The sequence below is a fragment of the Phoenix dactylifera genome, chromosome 3, assembly GCF_009389715.1.
Source record: "Phoenix dactylifera cultivar Barhee BC4 chromosome 3, palm_55x_up_171113_PBpolish2nd_filt_p, whole genome shotgun sequence".
Classification (NCBI taxonomy): Eukaryota; Viridiplantae; Streptophyta; class Magnoliopsida; order Arecales; family Arecaceae; genus Phoenix; species Phoenix dactylifera.
The window spans coordinates 20,311,992-20,331,716 of NC_052394.1; the positions used below are offsets into that span (position 1 = coordinate 20,311,992).

Here is a 19,725-nt window from a genome sequence, read left to right on the forward strand (position 1 = left end):
ATATATTTATAAGAAATTTTCAATTGGTGATATACATGGCATAAACTAACATAGGATTAACATTATATGGAACTTATCTTTTTTTTAAGTGAATATAATATCAAATTTTTTAAGTGATCTTCTTTTTTTTTTGGATTTTGAAACAAACTAAGTAGACTTGGATGAATATTCTTAATAAATCAAGTTAGATTTAGATTGTTTAAATCTAATTATAAATGCACTGGATTTGTATTTAGCTCAAGACCCAAAAAGAGACGAGTTCTACATGCCAACTCGTTCCTGGGTCCACAGGTTAATCAAGCAGATAGTGCGATTCATGGTTAAGAGAAAAAACATAAAACACTGGATACAAGATTGGAGAGAACCATACGATTATCATTTATCTAATATATTTTCTTTTATTTATCTAATTATCTCCTCTCTCTCTCTCTCTTCTCTCTCTCTCTATTTACATGTCAAGCTAGGGTCCATTTCAAGCCTCATTTTGCTTTCGTTTGATGCACATTATCTGGCTCTGGAATCAGGCCTGGGCCGTCGGGCCGCCGACCGTTCTGCAATTTGGGCCGTAAGCTTCTGTCAGGCTGGATGTTGGAGCCCGACTCCAGCATAATTAAGAACTAAGAACAATTCAGGGCCCCCACACCGACGGTGAAAGATCGGATAAGAGACCAAATGGACCGTTGGATTAATCATGTGCAATAACGCGGGCGCACCGATCGGAGCCGTCGCCGAGACGTTCTCTTCCTTAATACTTTCCTTCGCCTCCTGCCCCCTCTCTCCATCTCTGGCGCTAATTGGGTTTTCTTCCCTCGACCAAAGAATCGCTTCCTAAACCTAGATTTCGAGAGCTCTCCGAGAATTCGAGCCGCCATGGACGAGGAGAACACGGGCCCCTTCCGCCGAACGTCGACCCGGACCAGGAAGATGGCGTCGAAGATGGCGGCAGCTCTCGCCAGTACCGATAACCGCACCCAGGTAGATCCCATATCCCCCTCTTCTTGTTTCGCGAACTATCATAGTTTCAAGCGTTATTCCCTTCATTTGAAGAAATCGGTTCTAATTGATGCCATCTTGAACAGATTTAAGGGATCGATGTTTATCTCTTGTTGAATCTGACGCCTTTTTATCGATTATTTACTTGCATACACATTTTTCTGAACAAAGGTCTTTAATATATATGTTATAAGAATCAAATCACTAAATTAGATGTGGAAAGAAGAGTTTGGATGGTTAACGTTTTGAGTTTTTGCGGTCATGTTTTCGGATCTTGTTGCCCTCTCTGATACCAACATTGACAATTTAATGATTTTAATCTGTATCTATTCTTTTTTCTTTTTTCTTCTTTTATCTTGCCAAAGGCAGCACTTGCTCGTCTTGATGCATTGGAAAGTGACAATGCCGGAGCAGAGGTGTTAGAGATCAATGATGATGATGATGCTTCTCTTGATGATGATGATCAAGGTTGTTTACCTCCTCGTTAGGTTTCTTATCTCCATAAAAGTTTTTTTGTTTTTGTTTGAATGTTATGAATTTGCTAACATTGTATGATTTAATAGGTCTGTTATCTCACCATTCAAACCGATCTAGCTTATAGAAATTTGGAGCAATGTTAGTAGGATGCTCAAAAATAGGTGTTAGTGACAGGGTTAGAAAAATAGGCGGAAGCTTAGAGTTTCCAAAGGAAAAGGATTTAATGCCACAAGGTGATCACTGATCGACTATGCTATCACATAAGAGGCTTGCTGTGTTCGATGTGTCATTATATGGGAGACTGAGCATTATACTTCTGCATTCAGCTATGAAGAGATAAATTGATCCGACAGAATAATTATGAACTCTTCCATGACTAGGAGCTGAGAGACATCATTATTGCTAATAATGAGAGTCTCATTAATAAGTTGTTTAGATTAATTTCTGTATCCTTTGTTTCCATCTTTATTACACCTTCTCTGGAATCCATGTGGCCATCATATGCATCATATGATTTGGCTGTAAGACTTCATCACTTTAAAGTTTAAACCTTGTTATGAACTTTCCCGTTAGATCTTATTTTTCTGCAATTTTGACATACATGATAATTCCAGTTAACTTAGTCTTTCTCAACACGACATGGGTACCTAAGAGCTTTCGCATTGCACTTAATCAGACTTGTTGTATCTGGTTTTGCCACATAGTTGTCACTCAGTTCTTACCTAGGCTCATTTAATCTTACATGCCCCTTTGCCTGCTTCATATGTGCCAAATTACTCTCAGTGTTACATATTCAGAATTTACACAAGGGGCGCTTCCACTGCTTCACTAGGTTATATATGAAAAGCTTGTTATGAAGTTAGTGGTATCATAAGACCTTGGTGGAGGCTTTTTTTTTTTAATCACTTGCATAGTTTTGAATTGAGGGTGAGTCTTAGTGTTACTATAAGGCTGCTCTATTATGACCAAGGTGTCACGGGTTAAAAACACGGAAATAGCCTCTCCACGCATAGAGGTAAGGTTGTGTATATGTGGCCCTTCCCATACCCCACAGTGGTGAGAGCCTCATGCACTGGGCTGCCCTTTGCATACTTTTAAATTGTCCCTTACACTCTATTGGAGTTTGAGATTTTAGCTGTTTCTTGGTGGTATAAACCAATAGATTCTCTAAGAGTTTACTGATTACACATATAATTTTTATTATCTTGTAGTGATGCTCCAAAACATTTGCAAATACTGATCTCAAAAGCAAAGTGCTACTTTCAGCATGCTTGTCTTCTAAGAACGATGAAATTCATATTCTTCTTTTGCTTGAATTTTTTCATGTGTTTCATTATATTTTATTTGTAAGCAAGTTCTTTGTCACTCATTATGTTCAACTAAATCAGCATTATAGAGATGGGTTCAAACTTTATCTAAAAATAGCAAAGTTTTGTTCTAAGATAAATAAGAAGCATGAAAAAATGACCATGTGCACAAACAAAATAAGAAAACAAAAGGTTTTATTTATGAACATTAGATTATCATTTTATTTCATAACATGCCTTATATAAATAAGAAGATGCACAAATATTCATCAAATTGAAAAGGTGAAACTTTCTTTCTAATAAAATTGCGCTAACAGATCTGCACAAGTACTATTACTATTTTCTAGTAAGTCTTTCGCAAGTCCTATAGTAGTTCCATTCTAATCCCACTGTCATGTGGCTCTCTCCAGTAGATCATCTTCAGATTCAACCAGAGATAAACACAAACAAATATTTATTATGTTTGGAGGCATAATAGTGAACTCTGCACATTCTGCAGAGCTACATGCTATCAGCTTCTATTTGAAAAAGCTTCTTTAGACTTTTGTATAGCTCTTCTCATCAGATAACTTATTGTTGGACTGAAAGCACTGGCTAAATGCGGTTGACTTTTCAACTCCTTATAATTTGTATAATATATTAAACCTCATTAAACAGAGGTGCATGACTTGTTGAAACTGTTTCTTTTCATAGACAATGAGCTACTTCTTTGGAGCACTTGCAATATAGTTTTCAGTATCCTTGAGTTCTCCCAATAATGAAACTGGCAATTTCTGCTGTTTAAATTCCTACATCCGTGCCAGTATCTTTCTGTTGGAATTCCTACATTAGTGTAATTATCTTTCTTTTTCGATTAGTTTCCCTAAAATGAGCACCCCGAACGCACAAGTTAATTTCTGTTGTATTCTGTGATCAGTTTTATGTATGAAGGTATTGGACTACTAGTTTAATATTCACCCATTCAGCTGACAGAGAGCATGCCTGTGCATCTCCTTTGCTCAGAAAACTCCATATGACGCTATTATTTCTGAAAACACTTGAATATGCCATTGTCACACTTTAAGACAGATGTGGTCTTGTGAAAGTAGAGTTGGATCAGTTAATGGTGCACTTGTTGAAAGTGAGCTTTGTCACATCAAATTGAAGCCAACTATTTTCCCCTGACACAATATAACGTTTATTATGTGTTTGTAGTGTACGTTCAAAGGAAGCAGTCCAAGAGCATGAAGCGCAAGACCAGACAGGCAAAAGCACTGGAGAATGCAAAGAAGGCACCAAGGACATTCATGGAGGTGTTGCAGGATGTAGGCACTAGTGCATATCTTCTGGTTTAATGGCTATCTACACCTATACTTCGTCTGACATAATGCCATTTGCTTTTAATTGCAACAGGCAAATCTAGAGGCCCTGCCTCCACATGTTCCCTCCTATTTGAAGGCTGCCGTAGGCCCCCCAAGCACTACATCCCGTCGCCATTTCTGCACAGTTTGTGGGTATGCTGCCAACTATACGTGCGTTAGGTGCGGAATGCGATTTTGTTCATGTCGTTGTCAGGTTATACACAATGACACCCGATGTTTGAAGTTTGTAACCTGATCTCTGGCTTGCTAGTTATCAAGAGTTCCATCATGAGATCGCAAGTTGTATTGATTAGGTGGAGTTAGGTTTGATCAGTTGAGAGGAGGTTTGCTTCCTCTTTGTAAACATTATGATGTTAGATCACATTGTATTTACTAATATTTGAAAGAGAAAAAGAAAGAAAGAAAAATTTATCATAAAACAAAAGGATCAAAATTATAATCAACAAATTCGCCTAGCTATGGTTGGCAGTTGGTATACAACCTTAAACCTTGTGGATATTGACATAGATGAATCCTTATCTAATTCATATCTAAGGCCTGTAGTTTCCTATTGGAAGCTTTTTCATACTGCAGCTCATGCTACCCAACTACCCAATCCTTGTCCCTGCTCGAGTATATAATTTGCTACAGCTGTCCTATTTCCTGATCTGTGTATCTCCCGCTTGTCTAACTACAGATCCATCTCAATTTGTCTTTGTTATATATAAAATATATAAATAAATTTATTTTATTTTATTAGCTTAAACTTTTGGGACAAATGGTGATTTTAACATAGTATCAGAGCAGAGGTTTTGAGTTCGAATCCTAAAGAAAAGTCCGGCTCACATGTGAGGAGGAGTGTAAGAAAATATAAAATATATAAATAAATTTACCTCATCTTATCAGCTTAATCTTTTAGGATAAACCAACTTTCCTTCAAACAATTCTAAGCATGTTAGTTTAAAATCATCAATGCAAAGTAGTCTCTGTTTTTAGTTCTTTATGACTTGGTTCTATTGTATCCACGAAGATACATGGATGCAAGAACCAACCTATCGGATGCATAGGAGAGGAACATACTTTGTTGCTTATGTCAGCTGGGTGATCCATCCTACCAGTTACGTGTTGCAGTTTAGCACGTTAGATGATGCATAATGGGCCTGAGGAAGACTCCAATCTAAAAATATGATCCATCAGTAAGTAATTTATGCCTCTAAATTCTTTCTAAATCCTTCTGAACGGCCTTACAGAGATTTCTTTGGGGAAAGCATGGCCGGCCCTTTACCGTCTGCCTTGCGTATTACTAACTTACAAGCATATTCATTGACTCTCTAGTCAGGAAGCAGGCATTCAAAATTGATAAAAGTGATGCAGATAAATACACCGGTAAATATGCATGATTTGAGGACGGAAAAAAAGCTAGGAGATGGTATTCTTCTAACAATAATTATTATTGTTGTAATAAATGTAGATAAGATCACCAAATGTGAGACTCAAATAATCCAAAATCCTCTAAAAAAGAACAAAAATAAAACAAAAAACAATAATAAAAATAAGGAGGACGACTACGCTGAGAATCTTCCTCGAGCCTAGCAGACGGGAAGGTCAGCTGGAGGGGGCTCTAGGGACTGCAACTCTCCGACTCCGTCCTCCACCAGGAAAGCCATGGCCAAGCCCCAGGTGATGTGCACATCCAAATGGCAGTGCATGAGCCAGACCCCCGGATTGTCCGCCACGAACCGGATGACAGCCCAGCCGTTCACCGGCACCCCGACGGTGTTCTTCATCGGCGGGTCGACAAGGTTGAACTTGGCTGTGTCCTTGGCGGCGTCGAAGTTCCCGAACCCCTCGGCGAGAATGTAGAAGTCGTAGCCGTGGATGTGGATCGGATGGTTCTCGGCGGCAAAGATGCTGGTGCCTTGGAGCACCAGCTGCACCACGGAACCGTACCTCAACTTGTACACCTTGGTCGCCGCGACGGGCTGCCACAGGGCGCGGGTCACATTGGTCGCCGTGTAGTGGAACTGCACCGGCGGGTTGGCCGGGAAGTCGGTGGTGAACACGCCGGCCACGCCGTGGTGGTGGGCCTGGAGGATGGAGAAGCTGGCGGGCAGGACGAAGGAGATGTTGTTCACGCTGGCGCCGAAGCGAGTCCCGTTCGGGCCGCCGCACGTCTTCCCTGGAGGGCAGTTGAAGAGGCCCAGGCCGACGGTGAAGAAGAGGTTCTCATCTACCGGGCTCGGGATGCTGACCTTGTTCAGGCTTCTGAGGCCGGTGGAGAAGGCGGTGGCGGTGGCGGTATCGTTGTAGGCCGGGAGGTTCGGGAATGCCGGCTGGATGCCTTGTCCGGGCTTGGCGGAGCATCCGCAGTCGTAATCCAGGATGGCGGTGGTGGTGGTGTTGTCGAAGGGGACGCCCTGGGCGCTGGCGTAGGCCCGGGCGGCCATGTAGTACCGGGAGGGCGGCTGGTCCATGCTCACGAGGACATCGGTGGTCTGGCCCGGGCCCAGCATGACCACGGAGGTGGTGAAGGGCTTGGTGTAGGAAGCGTCGGCTCCGACGACGGTCATCTGGTGCCCGGCGATGGCGAAGAAAAGCTCGGTGTTCAGGGCCGCGTTGATGATCCGGAGGAGGTTGGTGTCACCGGGGGCCACCGGAATCACCGTTGTGTCTGTAGATATGGTAACCAAAATAAAATCCACGGCAATTACATGAATCGCAGCCTACGGTGAGAGGTTTCGTAACCTAAAAGATTACGAAGAGATGAGCCCACCTTTGCTCGAACAGTTGTAGAGATCGCCGGGCTGGCCATTGATGGTGAAAGCATCGGAGATGTTTGGAGCTGCTCCGGTCCGTGTCGCCTCTCTGACGACATCAATTGGATTCGCATCCCACCACTCTCCTGTTCATCATTACCGTATTTGCTTAGAATGATCTATTACATGGTTATTGAAAAAAGATCTCTGTATACATGCCTTACTAAATCATTGGTTGGGCCACGGTTCAGGCTTGTTGCAGCATACAAGAGTTTCCTCCTTGGAAACATTATTTTGTCAACTACTAATTAATCTTAGCAACACATTACGTTAAATCATCATCGGAGACATAAATTTCTCTTTGTTGTATATATTCTCAATAACATATGGGGCCATCTTTGCATGTAATTAGGTCCTAATGAAAGTTGGTTAACTCCGTGGTCAATAGACTTGACTGACAATTATATATATAGATATATATCCTTATCTTGCACACTTCTGAAGAACATAAGGTACAAATTTATTAGAATTGGTGATAAAATTTTCTCTTTCTTGTGTACTCCAAGGGTCCAATTTTATGAGTAACTAGGTCCTAAAACCCTGTAGCCCATAGACCTGCCAAATGATGTGGTTGCCTAAGTGGTGATGTTTGTTTGTGATGCCTGTCATTTTTTTTGCTCTTAGCAAAGTCAAATGACTTTTCTGTAGCTAAATTATTGCCTTTTCACAGAAGAAAAGACTCCTTGCAAAGAACACCCCTCGTTTCCAAAGGACCCAAACTATGAAAAGCCCTCAAAACCAATTATCTATAGAATTCCCTTTTTTTTTTTTCTGTTTCCAAATTTTCTCCCAAGAGCCTCTTTTATTTTACCAATTTCTACACTTCATGACTCGTATTTCTAAACTTTTTTATGGAATTTAAAATTTTCTGCAGGCCATGGATTACTGCCATAACCACTCACGAGCCCTCATATGGGCACGAGTCTATGGCTACTCTGCCAAAAGCGGTATAATAATGGTAAGGGATTATGAGACCGTATCAGAAGTCGCACCCCAGCATCACTTTAAACTGTAAAGCGGTCAGTCCCACCGGATGAAACCCAGCCAATCAATGTAAGCATTGCAGATGGCCATCATCTACGTGGGCCCACCAAAGTTGCACGCTATCTACGGATGGCTTGGCAGGGATGGTGCGTGGGGGCCCACCATTAATCTTCATCCCAAAAAGAATTTAACAGCAGCATATGAACATATCAAGATGTTTCAACTTTGGCATGTCACACTCTTCGTTGTTAGTTATTTACTGTTATTTGAGAAAGACACAGAGGCTTGAGATTGTTACCGAGAAGGATGGGGATTTCTCTTGCAGGCTTTGCGAATGGATAGGAGGTGTTCTCCTTTGGGTGGATGATGAGAGCTCCATACACGGTGGCGCGGAGCCAGGAGCTGTGTGCGTGCCACCACAAGGTCCCCTCCTGGCCCTCGATCGTGAACCGGTATGTGTAGCTCCCGCCGGGCCTGATCGGACACTGAGTCACCATCTCCGGTCCATCGGCCCATGCCGTTCTCATTTGTCGAACTCCATGCCTTCATAAAAAGGAGACACAGAGAGAGAGAGAGAGAGAGTTTTTTGAAGAACTATCGATGCAATGAAAAGAAAATTGAGCAATACAAAAGATATGCGATAAATCTGAATATAATGTGGGTTTGCATGCATGTTTTCATGCAGGTGCTCGTGCGAATGGATATCTGTGTATGTGTGCGTGCATAAATGTTCATGTATGTATACCAGTGAAGTGTGACATTGTAGCTGGCTCGGTTCACGACATTAATCACGAGGGTGTCACCATTTTTAACCTCTAAAGTTGGTCCTGGGTATTGCCCATTCACCGTAATGATGTTGTGGGTCTTGCACAGCCTCTTCACTGGCGTCGCTTGGACCTGAATCCAAAGTAGTTCATATTCAAAACTGAGAAGAAGAGGAGGAAGACGAAGGAGAAGAGTGATAGAAATGGATACATACAACAAAGTCGTGGTAGTGAACTTCAGCTTTGGTATGGGAGAAGAGAAGAAAGAAATTACTAAGGAGGAGGCAGAGGAACCAGGATGGAATGGCGGTGTTTGAGTGAGACTCCATAGCTTAACTAAGCCTTGTTGTCTTTCTCACGAAAACTAGGCTTGGTGTTTGAAAGCTATGAGATGGTAATGCGATGGAAAGGGAGAGGGGCTCTTATATATAGATCGCATGGGACAGGCTTTGAGGCAATGGGGTTGTTTTGAGGTTGGCAGATTAGGTGTTGATTTGCGGTGAAAGCCTTTTGTTTTCTTTTAAATTAATTTTTGGCAAAGTTTCGAACTTCTCTAAGCTCCGCCCTGTAGAAGTTGGTGCACCCACTGGCCTCTTTGTTAGAGGTAGTAATTTCAGAAATGCTTGTTCCACAAGTTTCCCCATGGATGAACCCCCTCAGGACAGCACATCATGATGGCCTATGCTTTCCATGCATCATATCACATGAAATTTTGTCGATACCAAAGTTCTACAATTCGCTCCCTTACTTGGTTCTCTATTTTTGCATGAACCTTTTAAAACCTATGGCCCATGACACCTTGGAAAGGGATTAATATATATTAGCTTTTTGACAATGCATCAAGCCTACAGTCAAAAGCCTCTTGTCTATCGAAGCCCACCAATCTTTCTTGGAAGCGACACTAAGTCTATGGGTTTGGTTAGGGTGGTTGTAGGGGGGGTGCAGGTTTTGGTGCAGTAAGTATATATGACCGTTCCATTTTGATGGAGAAGTGAGGGGCCTGAAAAGTCTACATTTAGGTCTCATGCCCACACCCTCTTCTCAGCTGGCTTGTTCTCCTGGAGAAAGAAACCTAGACGTGAACTAAATCGATACGACTCCTCCGGGCTTGTTGTCATGCTGTTGGAGTTATATTTGCTTCTCCTGAACTGTCAATCATCTTATATTCCAATCGCCTTTTGTCAGTTTACTATAAAAAAAATGAGAAAGTTTTGCTTGCTTTAATCTAGTTGCAACGATTTATAACTAAATCCATGACTTCACATTAATAAAGAAGTTGAATTAGGTAGAGGCCAATTGTCCAATCCTTCAAAACTCGAGAAATTGGACTCGACTGCATTCTAGAATTTTTTGACCTCAGCTTTTTTTATCCATAAGAATGGAATGAACATGAGAATCAGTAAAGTTGGTAATCAATATTAAATAAGGCTAACTTTCTTTACACAAGGCTATGTATATTAGCTTTGCAGCGTTGCTTGCACAGCAGTTGCCATTATGCACTTCAGTCCCAAAAATTCCATGCATCCATCCAATGGTTCCATGAGGTCTCCCCCTGTCATGAAGATTTCCATCCTAGCCATCAGGTGTACTTATTTGGTCTATCATAGGCAAGGCTACCTAATAGCTTGGTCCACTGCACTGATGATCTCTCTACGGCGACAGCACGGCAGCCATCTAATGTTGCTGCAAGGAGCCTTGTAGAGAAAATCCAAACAACGTATTGCTGATAGAGTCATTTTACCGATCAGTTTCCTTAGAGTTTCTTCATGGTGGATGTTTTCCCTTCTGATTCAAGGAAGGGAGGGGGGGGGGGAATACTTTTGAGAGCCATTTAGTCAAACAAGTGGGCGAAAATGACACCATCAAATCTTAAGATGGACGATAGTTGTTCAGCCAAAGAAAAAGAGAGGATATTCTCGGTAGGATCAGACTGAAACTTAGGTGGAGACTAATGATTGCTGATTTGGAGTGATTTGGCACCTAAGAGCACAACCATAAACAATGGTTAATGATTCTCCAAGACGTTTCACATGCCGGCTGGTGGTTCCTTAGATCTCTATCAACATATTCCAAGGGGGTTACGGGCACTTCCACCAACCATTGGATGGTGACACAAGGACGGACACCTTAATTTGGTCCTGGTGAGGGGATCCATGGATCAGCCGAGGCAGACATCATTCTACACACCGCATGCAACCGTTGCCTAGATGCGATTTTTAATGCACCACTCCCATCATGACGTAAACTCGGCTGCATGGCTCCAAGCAGCCATCCATCACCTTGTATGTTGGTAGCATCGAAAGATGGTTTTAGGATTCTAATGTCGAAGTAAATGAATCTCCAACATGCTCTCTTGCATCATACAATTCTGACACAACTCAGAAGAAGGCAGTCGTAGTTTAGCTCTGAAATTCAATGGTTCAGAGGGGATGGTGAGAATTATAATTGGGCAGGGCAGATTCCAATGCGATACACACGTTCGAACAATTCGAGACTTCAAGTTGATATAATGCTTATAGAAATTTGAAGCAATGTAATTATGCAACACTTTGATTACAACGAGCCTATTAGCGGCCCCAGGATCCAGTTTTCCTTTCGCAGCAAAAACCATTCATATTTTGACTGCTACCTCATTCTGAACGTAATTTTTTTTTTTAAAAAAAAATGATATGTTTAGGCATCTGGCATACCTCAAAGTACAAAAGTGGGGCAAAAAAATAATTTATATAACCAATCAATTGGCATGATCTTCTTTCTTTTCCTTTTGATCTGATGGAAGATCCATTTGCCTAGACATTAGAAGAAGCTCAGCACTCTTATTTACAATATCATCCTCTTGCAAGATCATGAGAACCTTTCTGTGTTTAAAAAATATGGATGAAAGAACTTTTATCCATTCAGTATCTCAATTTACACAACTGAGTCATTACAACAAAAAGAAAGACCTCAGAGAAGGGTGGGGAAGGGGATGGAACAATATTAAATTCTTCCTGTATGAAAGCCAGGCCTGGATGTCAATACATACAGCAGTCAGCAAACAACTCTCATTGAGACCAAGAGCAAAGTAAGAAATCTTATATAGTCATCCAAGACTACCCTGTGATATACTGGTGCTGCCAAGTTCGGGACCACCCATACACTGTACTGTTGAATGACTACGCCAGCTTTACCTTTCAAATCGCGTGCGACCACATGAATTAATATACAATATGACCAAGCAATCTTGTATGCTAGCATACCTAAATTAAAGTGTAGATCTTGCGGTATTAACCACCCATTAAGACCTTCCTCGTGATCCCTCTTCTGTAGGTCAGAAACCAGTACATCCAAATCCTAACCCACCAGCTTGTTTATTTGATAGCAAAGCAGTTTTCAACACCTTAGTGCAGTTCTCACAAACTTGAATCAGACAATGCAAAGCCTGCAATCAAGGCGAGTTCAACTGATCAGTCGCAAAAGTATAGATCTTCGACATGATGTGCCAAGAAAAGAATTTTGTTATTAGATAATCCAAAACTGGTAGGTTACATTTAAGACTAATTAATGTTAATGGTAGACAAATCAATTGTTTTTATGCAGTTTTCAACCAGGCTATATACCATGTGCTATGAAGCTGCACTGCACTTCATCCATCTACAAATTGGAGTTACATGAATTGATTACAGTGGCAGGATAACACCTGAACCAAATTCAGGTGATAAATGATAAATTATACTGGCAAAAATGCTCAACAGCAATGCTCGTGCTTCATTGTCGCTACCTCTATCTATATTGATGCAGCTGGAGTACAATGATGTCCTATGCAAGATCATTTTCCCCCTAATAAGATGATTTTTTTTCTCCCTGTAAAGAAGAGCCTGCAATGGGAAATAAGAAGAAAAATGCAATCCCAATTCCAATAAATAAATGCGAAAGTCTTATACTCTTGAAAAGAGCTATCTTTAACGCTTTCCAGAGTGTCAAAAATCAAGGAATGGAAACAGAAAAGGTTTTCCTACTTTATAGGTCTAAACAGCTCTTTTCGTGACAGAAAGAGAAATAAGCCTCCGAGGTAAATAATTCTGTTGAAAAGCATGATATAAAGAAGAAGTTAATAATGAAAGGCAAATTGAGAAAAGGTTCTGCCCTTTTACAACCAGGCCCATTATTGCCTCTCTACTTTATTATCAATAAAGGTGCAGATAATGGACAGGAAAAACCCCAATTTAGAGGCAAAACGTAATCATTATTCAAACAATTCACACTTGAGAGGATTTCCAGCACTTTGGGGTCCCAATATTACCTTTATTTCACCATTAAAAGCATAAAGAAACCCTTTTTTCTGCATATCTTTCCAGCAGAGACTATAGGTCTTAGCTGCTATTCGTGTTAGCCACCAAATCATTAGGCTTGACAATTTCCTCGATGAAGATGAAGCCATCTATATCAACAAATATGAAAGCATGGGAAGAATGGATTTCCTCTCAGCATCTTTTCCCACAATGCCAACTTTCCTCTAACTTTGATGGTTATGCCAGAAATGAGAGACACAATATTACTAAAATCTCGGCAAAGAAAATCAACACATTTAGTAACACTATGTATGATCTCCTTTTCGTGTATTGTCTCCAATTCATTTAATAACTAAAAATCAATGAAGCAAACTAGAGTTATTGGCAGCGAAAAATCCTTCCCAGGTAACTGATTTTCAAGCACCACGAAACCCTTTTCTTACAAAAACGTTACTTGATTAGATATATATCATACGGAAAAAAGTTTTGATTGCACATTTTTTTCTATGTTTGCACATAGTTATGTTGGAAATTGCATTAACTAAGTTTCATCATGAACCGGAAATAAAAAGCATATGATTCATGAATCATGATTTGTCACTTAAGAATAATGTTGTCTGCAACCCACTTTCTAAAAACAGTATAATGTAATACTATAAATATAAGAGAGAATCCTCTGCAAACCTTTTGTTTCACAGAGACTATATGCTAATTACAAGTCTCACATCATTTTACTGGTTCTCATATGAGAGGGTTTAGCAAGACCTAAATCCAAGATTGACACATAAAAGCATCAGGGCCCAGGCATCACAAACAACTTTGACAAATCAATTTGGGGTCAGAAATCCTTCATTGCAATTTGTATCTATTATGACTGCATCCTCAGTCAATGCCAGCTTTCTCAAGATATCTCCTCTCCTACCATCAGTGCATGTGCATCCATGTTACATGTATACAGAGAAGAACTAGAACTCATTAGTAGCACCATAACAAAAATAACAACAATATTATTTCCCTTTCTTATGTTAATTTAGGACTATTATTTCTCTCTCCCAACATGGCTAGTATGCGTCAATTAGATTCAGAGCACATCATCAACAATAATGAGCTTTGATATCGGTCAACAACCCACATTCAAGATTCCAAAGCTGTACAAAAATTAGTAATCAATGAAATAACATTCGGTATAAGCAAAATGATACGCAACTTTTATACTTTTATGATCACCTGTCATCTAAATTGCATGGACATGAGAGGGTGAAGAACAAAAACCAGGTACAAGAAAAACCAGCGCAACATTTAAGCTGTATACATCAATGTATCATCAGATAATCACATGGTGGTAACACCAGCAAAAAATCAAATACTGTAATGGATCACCTGAAACTAAAACTAACAGTAAAGAGAGTTTGACCTGACTCCAAATTCTTTGCGTTAGTACAAGCCGAAACTATCTAAACTGTAAAGATAGAAATAAACCTATATATTGAAATGAGTAGATCATGAGAGGGAAATTCCAGTCTTTTCTTCATATCACTGAAAGGGACAGAAACAAATATAAATATAAATAAACATTATCCAAGAGACTCTCACAAGCAAGAAAAACTCTCTTCCGAGATCCTATGGCAGTTGCAATCTAGAAATATAATTTACATAAGTAGGATACATGGCTTGCCAGCAATTCAGGTACGAGGATAGGATTTGGAAGTTTTGGAGATATTTAGATCAAGGATGAAAGGAGTTGATTACTCTTGAGCAGCTCTTCCCCTGCTTCAAATTTTCTTCTAATTTCAACAAGTGAATTGGACCTATAACTGACTTGATCTTCCTATCTAAGAAAATCTCAAGATCACAGGGCAAATGGCACATGATGTAAGATACAAGCCTCTTTGATTGTCTTCCTAACAAAAGCTACAGCATCAAGCCAAAAAAATTGCCATGTCTTGCTTGAGCTTCCTCCAAGCTTTGATCTAAAATTTAAAAGTCCAGGCCATACTTGAGTGATCTAGCCTTGGGCTATTGAGTGGCCCTATCCATGTCCCTCCTCAAGAGACTACAGTGGAGCAACTTGCCTAGCAGATAAGAAGCTGCACATACAACAAAAATGCAACAAGATCTTTCTGCCCTGCTTTTGGTACTTCCAAATTAGCTTATACATCATAATCTAGAGCATCCTATTACACGATCCTGAAAGCTTCCAACTCTACAACATGTTCCCCTGCCTTTTTTTAAATTTCACATCCAATATAAGCCTCCCTCTCTATCTCAATGTGATGGATGCCTTTAGCTCCCACATTACTGGTGCTCATGAATGTCACTCTGACCCAAGATATTTAACATTCCCTTCTTTCATGTTGCTCTTCCTCAGCAACTAAATTCAAAAAGCTTGAGAGGAAGGTGCAGTGGAGAGGGAGCATCATTATGATCTTAACACTGCTTGTATATATCAGCATTCAGCAATGGCATTCCTGTCTTTGTTCTTTATATGTGCCAGTTTTTAGGATCACTTTTATGTCATTGCCTTGCTTCCAAACACCAAGGTACCTTACAGGTTTACATGCTTTACTTTGCTAGCTTATGGTAAAATATCTTGGTTCTTCCCTTTGATTTGCTGACTACTTATTTTCAGATTCAATCCTGCATATACAGTTTATAATTACTATGCTGTGTCTAGCCTTCTTAGATATCTCCAAGGCAATGCTGTAATATCTAAATCCTATCCATTAGATTATAGATGTGTCTTTCTGACTCTATTGTAACTTCACTTATGTTCACTCCCCAATTTTTCCCCACCTCCTTCATGAGGTACTCCTTCATAAGCTACTTTGAGTTTGCTCCCTCTAAATCATTGGGTCCTTCTGCCTCCAATATGCTCCTTGACTGGCTACCGTATTTCATTATTACTCTCCTTGATCCAATCATATCCTGAGATTTTTACCCCCTATGTTCCTCATCAAGATTCTTCCATTACAAAATTACTCCAATACGATACATTGTACAACCATTTGACACATGATACTTTTTAGATATTTTATTGGTTGGATATTAGCCATTTTGCACTCCATTCATTCTGCTCATTTCTCTTTCATTCTTTGTTACCTTAAAGGATAGCAATTACGACCTTCCCCTTGTGTTCCTTCTTGCCCTCGAAACTTAATGTCTCACTCATATTGATTAGGCATGGGATTCCATAGCTTGGTATTTTCAAGTTTATCAAAGAGCCTATGCAACAAGGTTCGCCGTCTCAATACTAGATCCTATTCTGGCGCCATACTAGTATTGTGTCGGTATGGTACAGTACAGAAATTTTTCGGCATACCGCGTATCAGTATGCCACTCGATATGCCACTCGTACCTTGTATCTGTACCCAACCGGTATAGTACATCCTGTATCTCCCGGTTCGGACCAGCACGGCGAACCATACTAGGCAATACTAGGTGGTAAATCACTTGTATGACCTAGGAGGGAACCTATATTCTTAGACGGCCACATAAGGAGGAAAGGTCTCCAAGCGTTTATTATCATATGCATAAATAAGCATGTACATATATTTTAGATACACTCTTTTTTCTTTATGGGATCATGAACATATGTTTCACACTTAACAAGATCTAAAGATCAAAATACATATGGAGAATAGGGTTGTTACAGCAATACCCAACAAACTATAGAATACATCCAGGAAACCAACACCTAGCAAGAAGTGGGAGGAGGCAAGCAGATTATAGGCTAGCAACAAAAACAAGTGGGAAAATTTAGAGAAAAAAAGTGGAAGAAAAGTCAAACGAGGAAGAGGTGTGCTAGTCATGGTATGCACTATTACCACTTATCACTATGGGCTACTGACTGACCTGTCGGCAGCCACTGATCAGCCCACTAGCCATACTAGGTTGGTGGTAGCCTTCGGTATCCTCCCATGTGTCCCATGGAACTTAAATAAGGAAAGAAAATAGAAAAGAAAACCATTAAAGAGGCAGAGTTTAAACGGGCTGAACCTAGTAACCATCCAAATTAAGTGCCTAGGCGGCTGCTTTTGACAACACTGAGGTATTATATTATGAATTTTCAGAATTTCTCCTTATTCTTGAAAAGCAAGTTCACCGTATCAATCCATACCGATCCACACTGTACATATTGTACGGTAACAGTACTGAACCGAGACTGGGTACATGAGATGCACTAAGTCTCGACATCCAGAATTAACCTCTACACTGGCCATAGCGACATCATACCAACATGGTACCAGTATGGGGTCTGGTGCCAAAATTGCGTACTTTGCTGAAAAATGTCCATCTCTTAGTTCAATATTAAAGTTTAGTATCATTTGACAACCTGCACACATAAGATGTTCATGCTGTTTGACTTTGCACTGGACTTACCTATCCGTGATCCTCAACAACTAGATGATGATAGGAGGTCCTAAAAATGATAACCAAACGGATTCTTAGTGGCTTCTCGGCCTCATCCCAACTTGGATGCCACATCACCACCCTACATCTCTCATGTGATAGCTGAAGTAATAAATTCTTCTAGGATCAAAGAAGGCTTATTATGAGTAAAACTTTGTCGCTTTGCTAAGACTCCTGTCACTTTTCCTTGTTCCCCTCTCCATGGTATCGCATGGATTTCTTCAGAAATACATAATGCCGTGCACTTCCAACCTATATTTTGTTAAACTCCAGATATAACCCATCTTGTCAGATGGGAGGTAGAGACATGAACAATTATACTTATTCTGAGCCACCATAGAACTTTAATGCATGCAAAGCCGACATCAAAATATGTACTGACTAGTGTCGAGCATTATTTGCAAGAACTGTGAAAGGGACTACAGCTTATTGTGAGCACATAAACAGAAACTCATATAATACAAAAATAAATACAAACATACGTAAATACAAATAATCTCCAAGAAAAACAGGAAAGATTGAAATCGATCCAACTACTCAACCAACGTAGCACACTATCCGAGAATCTAACAATCCCTTTCTCCACAACTTGTTTTCTTTTGTTCTTTACGTTAATATTTTTCAATATAAGCATATATTTTACCCTAAACTCAACCACCGAATTGGTGATTTCCATTACATCAGCAAAATAGTTCGTGAATCAAAGTTGCGAAATTGATTCCAATAAATTTTGAAACAAAAGAGGGGAAATAAAAGATGGGAGAGACTTACAAGAATGTAAAGCGAGTTAAGGTTGAGCGAGGAAGGCAGAAACGAGTCTAGGGTGAGATTCGAAACAGCGAGAATCGACGGCGTCCCGTACCGGCCAGTGACCGGGCCTGCCGGGGATCCCGAACTTATCTGCCCTCCACCGCCGGCGGCAGTGGTTCCCGGTCCGACTGGGCACCACCATCCTCGCCGTCGGTTCCCCCTTTGAATCCGAGAAAGCCGTCACTGATCCCTCTTTCCTTGCACGGGGGTTTCGGGGGGGCGTCCATGTTCTTTGATTTCGCCATCATTTTATCATTAATTTTTGAGAACCAGATTAGGTCGCAAATTGCGACCTCCGCATATGAATGAAGGGAAGATACGGAGTCTTGGATATGACGATGCAATGACCCATCAGGTTGGCTCAAAGTCCCCAAGTTAACAGGGAAAGGGGTTGAATTACGCCTGGGATCTCAAGCACACGCCTTAATTCATCGCTCATTTGAATGTTGCAGTCATAAGATACTGTGATCCGTGTTGACCGGAATCAAAAATATCATTTTTATCTTCACTTTAATGATCCTTTGATAAATTTTTAGTTTATGATCTGTATTTAAAGTAAATCTAATTATTTATTACAAGAAATATAATTTTATAAAAAATAGACGAGTGCTGAAAGCGGAGCGGACTCTTCTCGAGAGAGATGCTGCCAGGGTGATCGATTGGATAAGTGGAGAGGGGCGAATGGGAGATGAGTTTCCTCTACTTTGCGACATTCGTCGATTAGCAGGGGAATAGAGCCACATACTAGATTGCTACCTATGTTACGCAGCACTTCAGAGAAATTTTCTTTTTTTGTCCATGTCATTGAATATAAGAAAAATATTACTTTTTTTGAATTGAATTGAGGATTTAAATTTTAAAAAGTAGTATTTTAATTGGGTGAGACATGAGACATGAATATAGCCCGGTACTTGTTATTCTCATTATTATGCAGCAATAATCATAATAAGAAAAAAATTGCTAAATAAAAAATAATCATATTTTTTTTGTATACGTTATAAATGTAGTACTCCATAATTTCAAAGTCGAAACTAGCTTTGTTCCTTCCTATCCATTTCAAAGGAATTATCTTTAGATCCCTATACAATTAAACTGGAGTCAAACCATGAACTAGAAAATAATTTCTTCAAGAATGCGTAAATCTGCTACAGGCTAAATCTTCTTACAATTTTTTTAGCTTTAGCATCACATTTTGCTAAGCAAAGTTCTCATGATGCTAGTGACGTAGTGATTGGAATGCCTTTGGATTTGAAAATGATGATAACCTACCTAAATAAATATAGAATGAATTATAACAACGATCCCTTGTGACAAGAAATTAGAAACATTTTTTTTTAAAGAATCCAGAAAAGGACAACACTTTTTTGCCCATGTCAGTGACCCCAAGATTTTTTTTTTGAATTGATTTGATAATTTTGATTTAAATAAATACTATTTTAATTGGGTGCATCCTGAATATATCTCAATGATTGATACTCTTATTATTATTCATGATAAGGAAATAATAGCTAAATATTTAGAAAAACATTCATATTTTCTGCATAATTAATATA

The 19,725-nt window shown here is 39.9% G+C and overlaps 2 protein-coding genes and 1 long non-coding RNA gene across 3 annotated transcripts; 1 reads left to right on the forward strand and 2 right to left on the reverse strand.

Moving 5' to 3' along the window:
• Positions 1–745: 745 nt before the first annotated feature.
• LOC103714376 (SWR1 complex subunit 6) lies at positions 746–4,571 on the forward strand. The gene is made up of 4 exons (XM_008801592.3): positions 746–975; positions 1,359–1,461; positions 3,972–4,081; positions 4,170–4,571. Exons 1-4 carry the CDS (start codon positions 871–873, stop codon positions 4,371–4,373), a joined length of 522 nt encoding a protein of 173 aa, XP_008799814.1. The 5' UTR covers positions 746–870; the 3' UTR covers positions 4,374–4,571.
• Positions 4,572–5,527: 956 nt separating this feature from the next.
• LOC103714375 (laccase-3) lies at positions 5,528–9,084 on the reverse strand. Its single transcript, XM_008801591.3, has 5 exons — positions 8,897–9,084; positions 8,663–8,814; positions 8,216–8,460; positions 6,891–7,019; positions 5,528–6,788 (listed from the first exon to the last, which is right to left on the reverse strand). The coding sequence occupies exons 1-5, from the start codon at positions 9,008–9,010 to the stop codon at positions 5,707–5,709; spliced, it is 1,722 nt and encodes a 573-aa protein (XP_008799813.1). The 5' UTR covers positions 9,011–9,084; the 3' UTR covers positions 5,528–5,706.
• Positions 9,085–11,378: 2,294 nt separating this feature from the next.
• Positions 11,379–18,619, reverse strand: LOC113463203. Its single transcript, XR_003387039.2, has 2 exons — positions 18,134–18,619; positions 11,379–12,102 (listed from the first exon to the last, which is right to left on the reverse strand). It is a non-coding gene; the product is annotated as an uncharacterized LOC113463203 (long non-coding RNA).
• Positions 18,620–19,725: the final 1,106 nt, after the last annotated feature.